Raw genomic sequence first — 16,549 nt, 5'->3', positions numbered from 1 at the left:
GGAGTAGACAGAAACACTTCCTCCACTGTACTCCTTTTCTTCTCTATCAGTCTGGCTACAGCGGTAGCAAAATGAGAACCTTTAAATGTGAACTCAGTTCATGGGTACTTACAGTAATTTATATTATTACTTTTTAAAAATAATCTAGAGATTGAAGGTAGAGTTTCAGGATGAAGATTCAGAATTTCATCCTAAAACCAAAGCTACATAGTCACCCACCACTCAGTTACCAGCTCAGCAACTTCAGCTCAGAAAACTGCATGCAACTGCTCTGCTTAATTACGACTTAAAATAGCACTCACAGAGCAGCCATTTTCACCATGTTTATCAAGAGACACGACAGTCCATTTCCTCATCAAACATGTCACACTAGGAAGCCTGCCTTATGAAGAAGGGGAGAAAGTAGAGACTTGTACAAAACAGGTCGCAATTTGTGAGTGTCAGTAGGTCATTACCATGTTTTTTTCTTCATGTTATATAAACAAAAATGCTTCAGTGTTATTTTTTTCAAACAGCTATTTACATAAAAAAGAGCTTCTACATAAACACAAGTATGTGCCTATTTTTACCAAGCTGAAAATATTATGGAGAAGTGAAAGCTCAGAATTTATGCCCTTTCATCATTTATCTTCACAACAAAACGAGTCAATTCTTTCCTGTCTCGTTTGGGAGACCTAGATTTAATCTATTTTAGATCACTGCATTAACACCTTTTTGTTTCCATGTTTACTGCTTATCCTCTGAGAATAGATTCACTCCCTACTCATAAAATATTTTAAATTTTAAGTAAGAAGTATAAATGCTGATTTTCTTCAATACTGTGATGCTGAGAATTTTCAACATGGCCTATCTTCAACTGAAATAATTGTGCTATCTCAAATCCATCAATGAATCTGAAATTTGGAACAAAATTATCATAAATTTCCATATTGTAACATTTTAAAATGAGTATTTAACCAGAGACAAGAATTGCTTTGCAAAATACTACACAGCTTTAAAATTAAAAAGAAAATCAAATGTCAATTTATTTAGATTTAGATTGTGATTTTTGAAATCTCTTTCACTACTCAAAATACAACCATGAAAAATTTTAATCCATACAAATAATACTCTAAACTGTTCATTTATTAAGAAATTTAAGCTAATCAGCATTCCCACGCTAAGTTAATATGTAATAGTTAAAATCAAACTCAATTTTATATTGTTTACCACTATATACCACTACATATATGAACATTTCTGATGTATATATATCCCTTAAAGTAAAACTATGAATGATGAAAATCCCTTTAATTAGAATTTTAATCTGCACAGCAATGCCTGCCTATTTTGAAGTTTAAACATTCTAGTCTTTAGTTAGAGTCTTCTATTTCTGCTGAACTCACTGATTTCATTTGAAAATAAGTAATTTAGAAGTAAGAACTGGGGTGGGGGCTTGCCAAAACAAGTCAACTGTGCTTTGAAAGAAAAAGGAGCGCATGATGAATTCTCCTGCCAGCCACCAGTCCATGAACCAGCCTCCATCTCCCCCTGCCTGATGCAATATGTTCTTCTTCCCATTAATACCTTTAGGTAACGAATTACAAAATTGCCCCAGAACCTATCGCACATCAGTGTTCACACTTCATTCAGGAGGCAAACTGAAGAGCAAACACCTATAAAAGAAACAACCCCCTCCCCACACTTACTTGATTCGTCCCACTGGACAGTGAACTCAGAGCACTGCTGGCTCTCATTTTCCAGAGCCGCTCTCTGCTCATGCGCACCACTCTTGGAGTGCCTATGGAAGAGGCGGTTAGCAAACCCTTCCAGTCTCTGCAGCGCCGTGGCCGTCCCCGTGCCCTGGCTACAAGGGACCTCCTTGTGCCCTGCCATCTACACACACCAGTGACTCTCAAAAAAGCAAAAGAGAAAACATCTAAAGGGAGCTGGACGCCCCAGCGCCACTAAGAGCTATGCATGTGTCGAGCTTCCTGCCTGCAGTGTTTGCTAACCACGACTCTCTTCTACTTCCTGTTAAGGAAAGCTCTATGATGTACTGGTTTATACAGCAAAAAGTTTCATTTCATGTAAATTGAAAAGTGTTTTGTTTTCTAAAAAACAAACAAGCAATAATTTCTCTACTATGTGTTCTCAGAGCTTTTTAATGCATTACACTTCATACTTAAGTATACATTTTATGTTAGAATACTACAAACAACCTATTCAAAAGTAAAGATCAGAAAGTAGATAGGTATTTTTTTAATTTACCACAACCACACGTGAAAAAAAACCAAAAGTAACTATTTTGCAGTTCCTCCCCGTTATTAAGATGGAGTACCACACCATCACAGCAAACATAACCAGCTGGAATCTAGTCTTTAGCAATCTCATGCTTTCAACTAATCCACTTCCTAAGCAAGGAAACTACTTGCAAACACTACTGAACAAACTTATTTTATTACTGGAGGAAGAAAAACAGTATTGTTTTCCTCCTTTGTGGATAAAGTCAGTGAAGAAGTTGAATTCTATTGCACATTTAAACACAACTGCATTATAATTTTCCAAACTGGGTTCTACTTATTCCATGAATGAACCGAACGTATTTAACTTTTTGCTAATAAGATTTCATTCTTTCACAAGAAAACTTAGTATTTTCAACTGTGGAGTAAGTCTAGAAAGTGTAACTTTTAATGGCACAAAATATAAGGAAAAGAAATTGAAAGCTGTATTTAACACTATAATTATTTGCAAATTATGTAATTTTGCATGCTTACAATGGGTAATACTAAATATTCGTTTTTGTGAAAATGGAAACACATATATTTCTGCACATCTACAATGTGGCTTTTTAAAACTTAGGGCTATTCTTAAGAAAGATTGAAATATGTTTTCCACAATCTGTCTCCTGTCTTACAGTCAACACGTGTTAAAGACATACCTCTCATTTTTCACCACCATACTTCTCACTGCATAGTTTTCAAATGTCAGCAGATACCCACCCTTGGACATTATATAACCATTTCATAACAGCCCTGTGCCTTAGAAAAAATCCCTCATGCTGACAAACTGCCCATGACAGTGATAAAACAATAAAAATGCCAACAGACAGATTTTACAAATGTGGCTACATTCTTCCTCATGGGCACTGCTACACTTGTGATTTGCCTCAGCCAGCACAACCCATTAAGTTTCTAGACTCTACACAAAGCCCAGGAATGCCCTGTGCTTGCAGGCTCCAGATACTCTAGAAATGTAACTTCTATCTTCAGCCCCTGGTCAAAATTTGGAACCAACTGTCTAAATGCCTACATTCTGCACAGCCATCTGCTAATTTGGGTGAGCATCAGCTATCGCAGCGGTGCTCAGGCTGCTCCTCCATCAGGGTCTGGTGCTGCAACCTTCCCTGGGTGCAACCTCATGCCTTCCAGCCTTTCACCTGCTCTGTTCCAAGACCAATTATGACATCCACAACATCCCACTGGTTCAAGGCTCTTCTGCCAGAAACAAGAGGTAGTGAAGATCATGAGGATCTGTTTGCCTTACCAGGGGTCACAAATAGGCAGTGGGGATATATTGCATGCCATATATAACCCAACACTTTAAAACAGAGTAAGGCCGTGCACCTCCCGCACAACAATATAAAAAGTATTTAAGACAACATCAAGATGCTTATTCCCTGCATGGTGATCTTTCTGGAGCTGAAGAGCCTCTCTGGAATTGTACAGATGTGCTCCACCTGTAGCTCACCACAAGTCCTTGGGCACTGAGAGATTCTTTCCAAGAGACTCATATTCTCTCTAACCTTGGCTGTTTTCTCCAGTAAACAAAGCTACCTGGTATGATGGTGTGCTTATCTTGTCTCTCTGCTCTGCCATGGTTCTGAGCTGTTACACTACTGTGTCTTATCTTTCACACAGGTCTTCAACTAAACCATTTTGTTTCCCTGATCTGAAAGACAGTAATTTACAAGATTCACATTACATAAGTCTGCCAGCCATGTCGAGTCCATGGAGAGATGTGGAAACTGCCACAGAGCAACTCTGCCCATCAAAATTCAGGGCTCTTAATGCACCCAAATGTCTAGCCTGGACACTTGATGCAGGGGCCAAAAAAAGAATCATAAATACTCATAATCTGACATCATGAAGGTAAGTGGTTTAAGTGAAAACATGTTACCAAAAAGGAATTCTTAGAAGAATTCCTAAGAGAAAGCCTGTATTTGCCAGAATTTTATGAACCACAGCCAGTGTATGGTTACAGAAGTTTCTGCACACATAAAACATGAAAAGAAAGCACTGGTCACATTTTCACAGATAGTAATACACTTTCCTGATCTAGAAAATTCTTGGCATTGATTGGCATTATCTAATGACAATACAAAAAACTACCACACAGGCCCACATCCCACATGGCTTTCAATGTCTTCAAATGAAGTCCATGATTTTTAAAGGTGGAACTTCCTATTTCCGTTTACTTTCACCTTATTGACACACTGATCTTCCAATTAATTATTACATCAAGTAAATTATATGCTATATAGGAAGAACAGAATGCAAGAGAGAATCTGAAATTCCTGTTCTGTAAGAGATAACGAACTTCCAATTTCTTGCAGCCAAAGTCAACACTGAAATGTTAATTTTCTTTAGAAATTTTATTTTTGCTATCTTCCGACCACCAAATCTTGGCAAAATTTTAAAACACATTCAACAACTCAGAGCAGTAACATTCAACAAGTAATATAAAACTGAGACATTCAGCTCTGAATTTGAACATTGCACATGCAAATTCTCATATTTTGATAAACAGTATTTCAGCAAACAATTTTATAAAAAGCAACATCATGATGTGTTAGCCCAAGAACAAGAGCTAACACAGTGGTTCCCCAAGCTGATAAAGGCAACAAAGCCATTTACACTTTTCCTGATGCCCAACCTATTGGATGGGCAGATTTCCCAGGGGCTGATGCCCTGTGGCATGTTGCAACACACAGCACTATAACCCAGCCACAGATCTTCCATCTCCTTGCTGAAAAAGAATCTACCGGGTAGCTACATGCACAATTTGTTTTTTAATAATCTCTGCTAAAACAATATTTCCCAGTTTCTAAGAAGAAACTCTACTGTACTAGTCAAGCCTTAAAAATGAAGGATTAAGAATAAGAGAACACTCCTCTCCTCAAAGGACCCAGATGGCTGAGTAACAGCATGTTACCATGTGTTGTAACTTTACTTGGAAATCATTTGAAATATTTTTAAAGGATAATGTGTGCATTCTTCTATATTCAGGCAAAGCAGGACTGTACAAATAACACCATTCTCTAGTGTTTAATGAAGGTTAACCCTGAGAATCTTGCAATCAAGAACACAAGTTTTTAAGACAATTAAATCCATTCCTTGACAGGACCTACAAAATTGGGTTTACAATACAAACCAAATTTCAGATCAACAGCTAAATAAAATTCAGGTTTTAATACCATATATTGAAACAGTGTTTTTCTGGTTTCATGTTCTATTTCCCTAAATAAAAACACTATTTTTTATCTTCTTTTAAATATGAAAGACATAAAATTAAATTGAAAGATTTATTTTTTCACAGGCCTCTATCTGTATTAAAGAGACATACTGCAACATTTTCTGCAAATTTTTTTGTAATCAATGGAAAAAATAACTTAAACCTTATAAATGACTAATAAAGAACTTATTTTTCCTAGAGGTTAAAGAAAGTTTATTTATTTGCTTTAAAAATTGATGACTTGGTGAAACACATTTTCTCCTTTATGCATCAGTTATTTCAAGAATGAAAGATGAAAATGCAACTTCAGCATTTATTATTTATTACAAAAGGAATGAGCAATTACTTGAAAGTATTAGTGAGGGATCCTCCATTTTTAAGAGCTTGGAGATCTTGCCAAATTTTGCTGGTCTCTTACTGACCAATAAAGTATTTGTAAGTTGAAAGATGAAACCAACACACTTCATAAAAAGAAAATAATTTAAGTGTCTAATTTTGAATTCAAAAATAAAAAAATTTCTAAGCATTTAACGACTCTCAAATTTTTTAGATGATATATACAAAAAAACCTAGAGTGTCTGTGCTATAAGCCTTAGGCAATATGTGTGGTATTTTTCTAGTTATTAGATAAACCTTGAGAGAAAAGGATGTAAAACAAAGTATGCAGATAGCCCTTTTGTAACTTAAAAACCCCCTACATTTTCATCCGAAATTATGTAATTGAACACAATCCATTTTGAGTCTTGCCAGGCATGCATATTTCAGAAGGAATTATGGGTAGAGAGACAAAAAAAGGCTCTTGAAAAAGCAGATGTGTTTTGATTTTCACTGTACATCCAGCACTATTCCACTGGGTTGCATTTCTTCTTAAACACACAGAAGGAGGAGCAGCATTTGCTCCCAGCTTACAGCTTTAATGGCTCTCCATTTTGAAACAAAGATTTTTCAAGATGTGCATAAAGAAAATACACAAAATCAGTAACCTCATTGTTTAATAAAGCATGAGAAAGCAAACCCATACAGGTTCAGTGTGCCTCTGTGCCTACATTTTTTTCTAACAAGGTTAACCCTTCCTAGAGAGTCCCTCCGAGAGCTGCACTGAGGCTGGGACTGCAGCACTGCTATAAATAGGAGCGCCAGGAGGAAGTTGTTGCTATGGAAACACTAGTCATATTTCTATTTTGACTCCATAGGTCTCTACTGGCATCTACTGTACACCAGTTTAACTGCAGCACACATTTAATGCCTTCTCATCAGGAAGCATTAATTTAAGCTCACATGGTCAAACAGCATTGTTTGCTTGTTAACCCATGATGTTACAAAATGAATAAAAAATAAGTGAGAACTTGGAGTAAAGAAAGAAATAAAAATGTCAAATTCAGCATCTGATTTTTCATATGTAAGCCAAAAGTTCTTACTTACTCTTCCCATCAGTTTTCTTGTCATAATTTGACAAATTCATCATCTAAGATGTTGTGATTCACGGATGTGTTGTGGACACATACCATGGCAGCAGATCAAGTCTCCTCATTTCTACCAACACATTATCTGGTCTTTTTGAAATCAAATACCTTGTAGTTACAGTCCCACATTTAGCACTGACAAGAAGGGGACAGAGACCTCTCTCAGTACAAAAGGCAGACCTTCAACGAAACTGTCCGATTTGCCAAAGACAACTGGATTTCTCTCCTAAGACATCCCCTTGCTCCATGCTTGTCTCACAGCTTCCTTCAAGGTGCTGTGTTCACTGATGCTTGCCAAAACGACAGTTCAGACTGCAAGATCAACATTGGCAGAACGTGAATAAAAATTACACAATTGCTCCACAGTAAAACAAAGGTTAGCCAGGAACCATCTTTGAAACAGCTGCTTTCACATAAGTACAGGAGATCTGAAAGTACTGGTGAAATCTGCTTGGTGTCCATGCCCTTCCAAATCACACACACTGCTCAAATAACTTTCTGTAGTTAGTTGCTAGCACAATTTATGATAGCTTGACAGCCAATCAGAAGTTTTGTACTGTTACTTTGCAGTAAAAGAGAAGGTACCTATGTAAGTGGTTTTTGTTGTATTTACATAAAACAGTAATCTACCCAGAGTAAGCTGTTTCTGCTTTTGAACCAACGAGGTCTAGAAAAAACATGTAAGCATATGGACTTTAAAACTTAAAATCCAAGGTTAGATTATGAAGCAATTTAGCATGAACTCAGTTGCTCTGCCTCTCTGAAAAACCTAACAGCAAATAAAGGTTTTGGTCCACTTAATTTACATCAAACTAATTACTACTGTTGATTAATGTTGAGCATTAATGGGTTATTGATCCAAAATGAGTAAGATGAAGTTCTTGAATTAGAAGAACCATGCAGACATTTTGCTCAGTATCTAACTGGGCTCAAGAAGAAGCTCCCCGCTTCCATCCTGGCCATTCTCCATCAGAACAAGGATGCTGAAGATCTGCCTCTCACAGGAACCGTAAAAGCTCCTGCAGGTGCAAAGCTGCTGTGGAGAGGATATTGGCTACAGGAGGCTTTGGGTAGAGGAGCTCTCCTTTTTCCAAAATCTACAGGTTTGGCCTATCCTTCCTTGGTTTAGCTACTTAGGTAAAGGAACTTGTAAGGAACTACCCCAAATGAGGCACACTTAGGTTCAAAAACCCCTTTCTAGGACATATTAAGCATTATGTGTCCTGAATCAGACTGCCACACATAACAAATTATTATTAACCCTGAGAGATCTGGAGACATAATTACAGATAATTTTTGATGCAGGATAATGGGAGGAAATAAAAGAAAGTACAGCAGTAAAATGTCCACCTAAATGGAAGTCTTGTAGGCAAAAATTATTCACTATATTAGCAGCTACACTTCACTATCAGATCTGTACTGCACAGTAAAAGACCAGAATGATAAATACTAGAGTAACCAGAGACATTTTAGTAACACTTTCAGGAAGCCAATCTGCATTTTAAATCACCAGCACACTCCCTAGCGGAAAAAAATAGCCCAAACCGAATTACTCCACCTTTAGCCAAGCATTTTAAATTCATACCTTTGTTTTCCTCCAAAACTGGAGCATTCCTTGATTATATGACATTTAGGTTCAATTAGAAAAATATCCAAATAAGAAAGAAAGCAAAGCCAAAGTAACTCTATTAAAAGGGATAGTGCTTTTTGATAGACTGAAGGAGTAGAGAGTGCAAATTAGAATACAGTAGTGGCTTCCATAAAGCACAGTCTGAAGCACAAAACATATGGCCAAGTGCTGCAGAGATGTGCTCACCACTACACAGCCCCTGTATTCCAGTGCCTCACCAGACTGCAGGCTGCCCTAGAGGATCCTGCTCCCTCCTCTCCCACCAGCCTGCTCTGCTTCAGATACCCCACGAAACAGAGGAACAAGTGAAGCACCCACTGTCCCCCACAGCAGCTAGAGTGGAACATGGGCGTTAAACCCTGGGAAGTAGAGGGGATGCTGCTGGCCACAGGACAAGAGGCTGCAGAATGTCTAAGAGGGCATTTCAGAGTTCACATAACACACCTTGTGCTAAATGGGTGGAATCTCAGGAACTTGCAGGATGCAGAGGCATCAGAAGGACAGCTCAGAAAACAAGATTTCTCTATATGCTGAGGTTAATTACACCATGTTTACAAAATACATGTTAGTCCGACTTAAATGGAATAACAAATGCCATCTGCTGGTTTAAGACCAAACAAAGCATGAGGTAAAAAACTCAAAAGAAAATTTTAGAAGTACTCAATCATTCATTTGTAAGGTGTTCTGTAAAAACAACTGAATATCTCATTTTTTTTAGAGGGGAAATAATTCACACACCAACCTTCTAATTACTGGCTATTTTTCTTAGTGAAGCAGCAATGAAGTTCACAGATTGTACTTTTCTCCCTACTTGTGATGGGTTTTAATTTAAAATTCTAATTTATATCGAGTTTATTTCACATAAAGTGAATTTATTATTAGTCTGAATATATTCTTAAATAGTATTTACATTTGAATATAACAGAAATAATTCACCAAGTTTAAAAAAATTCTTAAAATTAAACTTTTGCCGTTAGCTATTAATGAAATGTGTTTACCAGTAAGCAACAGGCACTTTGTTTCTCAGTCCACATTACCTTGTGGCATTCCTAAGTTTTACTTCACAACAAATGCCAAAACAACTAAAGCTTGGACAGGTAGAATGGTCAAAAGATATCTTTCACTCTTCTATTTACAAAGAATGAGATAAATACATGACTATTTTTGTTTTAAAGCACAGGAAAGCAGGAAGTCTTTTCCACGAAAGAAACACTACAAGATTAATCTTGTAGTGTTTCTTTTCTTTTTTGTGGATAAAATACACCAATCTTGGTAATTCTCTAAACAATTGTTTGAACAAAGTCAACCAATTCACATGGCATGCTAGCTCCACATGCAATATGAATGTCTGCAAAGATATAATTCCTTAATACTATATCCTCAACCTTTCAATTGTATTTTCCCTTTCAAAGCATCATGATCAAAGATTTTTTTTTTAAAAAAACAAAATAAACTACTGGTTCCTTCACCAGCTTATAGAGAATAAATTACAAGCTGTGCTGAACATAACATTTTTTCTTATTTTTAGTGGAAAATGAGTGCTTGATAATATATAATATTTTTATTCTGAGAAGTTTAACAATTCTGCATTTTGTTTGAAGAGCAAATATTTTCTTTCTAAGAAACAGGTTTTTGTTATGCTGGCTACTTGTAATAGAGCTCACTAGATTTCATTTCTCACTAGAGCTCATTAGATTTCACAAAGAATAAACTTTTCCACAGTAACACTATTTAAATAAAATAAAGAAATAATTTTGAATTAAGTGTAATATAAACTTTTAACTGACAGGCTAACCACAGAAAATCACCTTGAAGCTACCTTTCAATTAGATACAAGAACATCCATTAGTTGAAATTGTATTTACCTTTAATTTTCTCTAAAGAGAAACAGGAGCAAAGAGTAATTAAAAATGCATTCTGAAAATCACCGTATCGCATACTGCGAATTGCCACTAAAAGCATCTTCTCAAAGCAGCGACAATCAACCCCATACCCTCCTGAACATGGATACTGTCACTCTTGTGTACCACCGCATGCTTCAGTGCCCACTTCCACTGCAGACTGCACACAGGGAGAGCAGATCCTTTGCCAAACAGGCTTCACCATCTAGGGCCTTCCTGCTCATAACTGGGAATGTCATCCTTCATCTGGCAGTGGTCACATCATAGGATAGGCCATCCTAATCATGATTACTCCAAAATACAGAAAATGTTTTGACTATTCCTATTTTGAATGGGTGAAGTCTATCTCATGATAGCATCATACAGGCCCTTCTTATTTCTGGGAAATAAAAATCTCTCTAATTTAGCAGAGCTGGAAAACATCTCTTGAGTTTTTATCTTAATTTACTTGAACCATTTTGAGAAAAAATGCTTAAAAGTTTGTAACTAGCCTGAGGCTTCATTTCTTCCCCCTGGAAGAACAAACATGTTTCACTGGGAGCCAGTCTCAGATGCTCATAGCTCTTCCTAACAAGCTCAATACAGAATTGTTATTTCTGGGAGTCACATGGCATGTGGGAAGGTTCTGGTTTTCTTCCAATTCCTCTCAAGTTAAAATCTACCCAAGAAAGCTGCCAACTGCCAAAATGAGGTAACAGTTGCACTACATTGGGCAATTTTTCTAAACTTATTTCCACTACAAGATCCACCTTCCTCCACTCTAGGGAGGGTGGGTGGAAGGAAACACATGGCATCCCATTTAAGTGAAGTATCAAAATAATGAACTTAGTAATTGCAGTAACTGAGCCCTCTCCTCACCTTTCTAATACAATAATAATTAAAAAAGCCCAGCACTTAAACTACAAGAAATAAAAGCCTAAATGAATACTTATCTGAAGTGAAAATGAGTGCTTACATATTATTATTAGGTAATATATGACATCTGCATTCCTTTGTCTCAGTGAAGTTGACACTTTCAGAAGAAAATATCAGCTTCACTTATGAGCCAAATAAGGCAAAGTATTATTGCAATTTTTGAAAACACTGCTGATACATGATTTTTCTGTAAAGTTGTGCAAGGCTAACAATGCATTTATGCATTGCTGGAAAACTTGCAGCCTCATTGACATTCATGTTGAAACACCAAGTCTATCTTCCTTCCTTGCTCTGAGGAAAAATGGGTACATATATACTCACTCTAAGAAACAGGAAAGAAAGGCTGATATTCTGTACAAATTTTGTTCTACTTAAAGCAACCAGCTCAAGGAATATAGATAAGAAAAGCATACTTTCAGAAGAACTGCAAACAAAACCATAACTAACTACCCTAATAACAAAATGCTTGCAGTCACCTAGAATAGGTATGAAAATAGCAGGGCAGGAAACTCAGCATGAACCTTTAACTCTTCTCCTTTTCTACAAAGACAAATTCTTCTCAATACTATTAAAAATGCAATTCATGTCTCTAGGTAAATATTTTAATTCTGAAAATCATATATGAATATTATTACATGAATATATACACTACACAGTATATAGAAAAACTTCCCCTCCTCCTCTCTCTCACTTGGACAGTTTTTGTTGCAATTACTTGTTTCACTCCCTTGAAGGAGTGAACACACATCTAGAGGTACAATTACCAGACACAGGACTGGACACAGCCACCTGCAGGAGAAGAGGCCACTTACTCGTGTCCTGGGCAATGTGCTGTGGAGGCTGAGCTCAGATGTTCTCTCTGCCTTTCTTCACAGAATTCTTTTGCACCTCTGGTTTTGCAAATACCTCTTTGATATAATTCTGTTCCACATATTATACATTCAAGTATTTTTCAGTTCAGGCTGACTCCTCAATATGCCAAAATTTCTAATCATACATTTCCATCTGTTCTCATTAATTTATGTAGTCTAAAAATAATTGGTAGCCTGAAATTCAACAGAAAACTCAGCCATACACATAGAAACAATTTCAAATAAAATTGAATGTTTTTTGTTTAAATTAAAAATAAGACTTATTTTGATGTTTCATGCTTAAATTGGCATCCTAGAGTTCAAACACTTGTTTTTGGGTTTTTTTGCATCAGACAAGGAGATGGATTAATATCACACTTTTGACAGTAAACAACATAAATTGGCTGACATACTAAAAATAAAGAGAACTATAAGTACACGTAAAAAAGACACATTTAATAAAATCTGATTTTTGTCCTAAATCAAATAAACCCTAAATTAAGGCCTCCTAAGAAAACATATTGAGTGAAATAGATATTTTTCAAGACATATTTACACCAGCAACTTTAATTATTGCTAAAACAGGTTAAAATATGAAAGATAAAGGAAATTACACTTGCTTCTTGGCTTACAAGTAATTGGTGAGCCATTAAAACACAGTTTAAAATTAAAATATTCATTTCTCTGCCAGTAAGTGTCCACTTCAGGAACAAGTATGACACAAGCATGGAGAACATAACAATATTAGAATATACCAGAACGTCACCAAAACTCGGTCAAAAAATAGGATTTCACAACAGAACTGGGGGGAGGAAAGGCAAAAAAAATCAGAGGAAGGGCTAATAGGCAAAGAATTGAGAACTGATGCAAGACTGCATTAGGGAGCTGGCACAAGGCAGAGGTAAAACTGAAACAAGGAGCTAAGGAAGGACTGAGTGAGGGCTCTGCATCTGAAACCACTACAGTGAGAGAAGACAAAACCTGAGCTTGAGGGTAACGTTAAAGAGCAGGAAAAGGCATCTTCACCAGTAGCCTCAAACAATTAGAAGAGTTTTATTCTTTCATATTATTAAAAAATAAAGTTGTACAATGCAAGTCTCCAAGAGTGTAGTGTAGCCAAAATTTTTCTAGATAAAAAGCTCTGCCTTATCACTGTACATGGAGAAGAAAATAGCCTAACCCCTTGCTGCACCAATTTTTCAGCCATTTAAATTTAAAGGACAATACTCCATGTCTCTATACAACTTCACCCTTAATTCTCTTTTAGACATTCATTCTAGAAGGTCAAAGGCCAAAAACTGATTTAACAGAATCTTATTATGTCAACTCTTTCCAGTTCTCAAACTGAAATGGAAGCTTAATTTAGTTACTGAGTGCCAACTGGGCATAAAAGAAAGATGAAACACCCTATTCAATATTCTTCAGTTTTTAGCAACTTATGACTTGGCTATAACTGACTTAGGAAATGAATACCAAACTACACATACACTTTGGGCATGCTAAAAAACTTAACTCCTCAAACACTAAAGTTTGCTAGATCTTGTTTTGCTATCATTTGTTTTTATCTGTTGTTGCCACAGATACTGATTGAGACACTTAAACAGTAAAACTTGTTGGCTGCAGCATCACTAATATGTTGAAAATGATTAAAAAAAATAAATCTGACCTTGAGGTGCAATCTCTTCTGCCAGAGCCAGGACTGCAGCATGAAAAGCGACTTCAGAAAAGCATTTCTACTCTTTGGCTCACAGGCTAAGCAATCAAAACATCCAAAGTTTATAATGGATTGCATGGATCACCTAAGGGTACTCCCCTGGACCCCAAATTATGATGCAAAAATAATTAATATTCCTTTATGATGTGGTTAAATACAGGTATCAATGGTGCTGCTTCACATTGGTATTTTTGTCTTTGCAACTTTCAGACTAAATTACTACAAGCGGTGATTACACACATTTATGCTCAAAAGCCCAACTACAATCAGTGTACAACACCACTGCATGCACTGACAGAGCCATGGAACCAACAGTTTAGTAACATTTTACCAGCTCTTCTAAGACTCATCTGTTGCATTCTACAGCTGCCTTCAACCTAGAAATGACTAAAATTCTTTATTGCCTTGGCAACTCTCTCTTTATCCATTTTCATGACTGTGATGGTTTTGTGAGGTGACATCTAACATTTAACTTTGACTGTGTGCTGTGGGGATAAAGAGATCCCGATTGGCCATTACAAAATAAATATTAACCTAAACATAACTTCTGAGCTGTGACTCCATGACTGCAGAGCAAGAAAGGTAAAGACTGTTTGCTTTCCAATATTTGGCATATTTTTAATATGAGACTTATTTTTAATAAGAGATTAATAAGTTTTGAAAATTTTGTCACTTACAGGGAAACAAGCATTTTTTCTTTGGTGTTGAATGTAAGTTCACAGAGAAAACAATTTTAAAACAAAATACTATTAATATGATTCTGAGCTCATGACTTCTAGCATACATTTCATTTTCCCTTGCAGTATCTGAACATTTTCAGGACTGAAATGAAGAAGATGAAGTTTCCCCAGCTTGCTTATTTTGAAGAAGAATTTACACAATTCACCTGACTTTACTTCATGTTTTTTTAATTAACAAACATAAAAGCTTGAAACCTGGCCAGAAAGACGAATGGCTATTCCAGGACCCCATCAGGAGGCACTTTACGCAGGAACACATGGGAAACCTGCTCTGCAATAGAAGCCAAAAGTTTGCAAAGTACTTTCCCAGAGTCCATTTAGGTTTAAAAATAGAAATGTAGTATTATGATACAGCAGTCACATGTGGTACATTTGATCTATTTTGAGCTAAAATTAATAAGCACTTTGAGAACGTGAAGTAAATTGATATACTAATTGCCATAAAATAAGGTATAGTTTTCTCTCTGTAACAGACTGCCAATTTAGATGTATGACTGTCAAAAAATGAAGATACACATTATTTTAAGTTACTAGAAGTGTTACTACAAGCCTAGCGTAATTATAAGAAGTCGCTTTACTGTATTGCTGCGTGCCTAGGTCTTCTAAAGAGTTAATTGTTAAATTAATATTTGCAGCTATTTGCCAGTTTACAGATGAAAGGTGCTTAACAGCGCCAACTAATTTTAAAAGCTAATTATTTTCCCAAAACAATTTCCCTGTTATTTTCCCTACACTTTCCCCAACAGAAATTCAGAAATGGTTAAAAGCAATAGGACTGTTAAGCCTGATTGCATTGCCTCTGCCTTGTTTTTCTGGAACATCGCGAATGAGAAGTAAGGATTTAGACAATCATATGACTCCCAAGTTTAACAGCCCAGATTTTCAGTGCATCAAGCCTAAGTAGGAAGGTCAACAAATACTGCAGTTTGACCTTGGATAAGAGCTGAATAGTATCTACAAACAATTTTCATACTGTGATACCAGAGTGTGACACATTTCTGCTATTTCTACAAAACACTGATGGGCGGGCTTCTAACGAGATTTTTAGGAGTATTTCTGAGTTTATAAAAGAGAACTCCCTAAGAGTTCCAGACAGCAAAGGCTTATCACAATACCTATTCCCTTCTTATCCCAAATTGTCTTTCTTAAACCTGATATAATATATATAAAGATTGATTTCTTCCTAAAATTTTTAATAAATTCCTCTACCTTGAACATAAAAATATGCGAACTACAAACTATGTCACTGAAAAAGCTACCATATTACCTCTTAGCTTTATTGTACATTCTAAAAATAAGAACCAGGAATTCCAGTGATGCTGGATAAAGTCAACTAAACCACTGTCAACCTACTGTCATACTAATGATGAATATTTATGAATAAAGACAATAACTGACTAGTAAAATTTACTGCCTTTTCATAGGAAAGTACCTGTCTACATAACTTAAACAGAAAGCTATGTCTTAAAGACATGATTTATATTTCACATTTTGGCATTCAAAGGCATTAAAAAAGTCAGAATTCGTATTCTTTTCATAACCTCTGCAGGGCCCTTGTTTACACATTCTTTGTAATAACAGATACAGGCACATGTTCGATTTTCCAGAGACTGGTACTTCCTGTAAAACAATGTATGGAACTATCCTGGCACTCAATCAGGATCAGGCAGAGAAGGAAATGTATCAGTTGAGCTCCTTTGGAAAGACCTACGGAACTCTGGAAGCAGGATGAAGTAGCCTCCAGCATCATCAGGACAAGCTGCTACCCAAGGGTACTAAATACCATCCTTGAAGAGTAGACACTATCCTTGTTCTGTGACAAGTAACTTATACCATATGATT

At 36.3% G+C, this 16,549-nt stretch overlaps 1 protein-coding gene across 4 annotated transcripts in view; it reads right to left on the bottom strand.

Moving 5' to 3' along the window:
• The window catches only part of PRKACB (protein kinase cAMP-activated catalytic subunit beta), a 65,994-nt gene that overhangs the window by 31,616 nt on the left and 17,829 nt on the right, over nucleotides 1-16,549 (bottom strand). Inside the window, exon 1 of one of the 4 annotated variants that reach the window (XM_038144693.1) lies at nucleotides 1,689-2,161. The exons of the other annotated variants lie outside the window; for them this stretch is intronic. Within the exon in view, the coding sequence (XP_038000621.1) occupies nucleotides 1,689-1,875 (187 nt within the window). The 5' untranslated portion in view covers nucleotides 1,876-2,161. Of the gene's footprint in view, nucleotides 1-1,688; nucleotides 2,162-16,549 lie in introns of those variants that run through there. 4 annotated transcript variants of the gene reach the window in all.

This window comes from Motacilla alba, chromosome 8 (assembly GCF_015832195.1).
Source record: "Motacilla alba alba isolate MOTALB_02 chromosome 8, Motacilla_alba_V1.0_pri, whole genome shotgun sequence".
In the NCBI taxonomy this organism is placed as follows: domain Eukaryota; kingdom Metazoa; phylum Chordata; class Aves; order Passeriformes; family Motacillidae; genus Motacilla; species Motacilla alba.
Note: the sequence above shows the minus strand (reverse complement) of the source record. Positions and strands in the feature narration are given on the sequence as shown.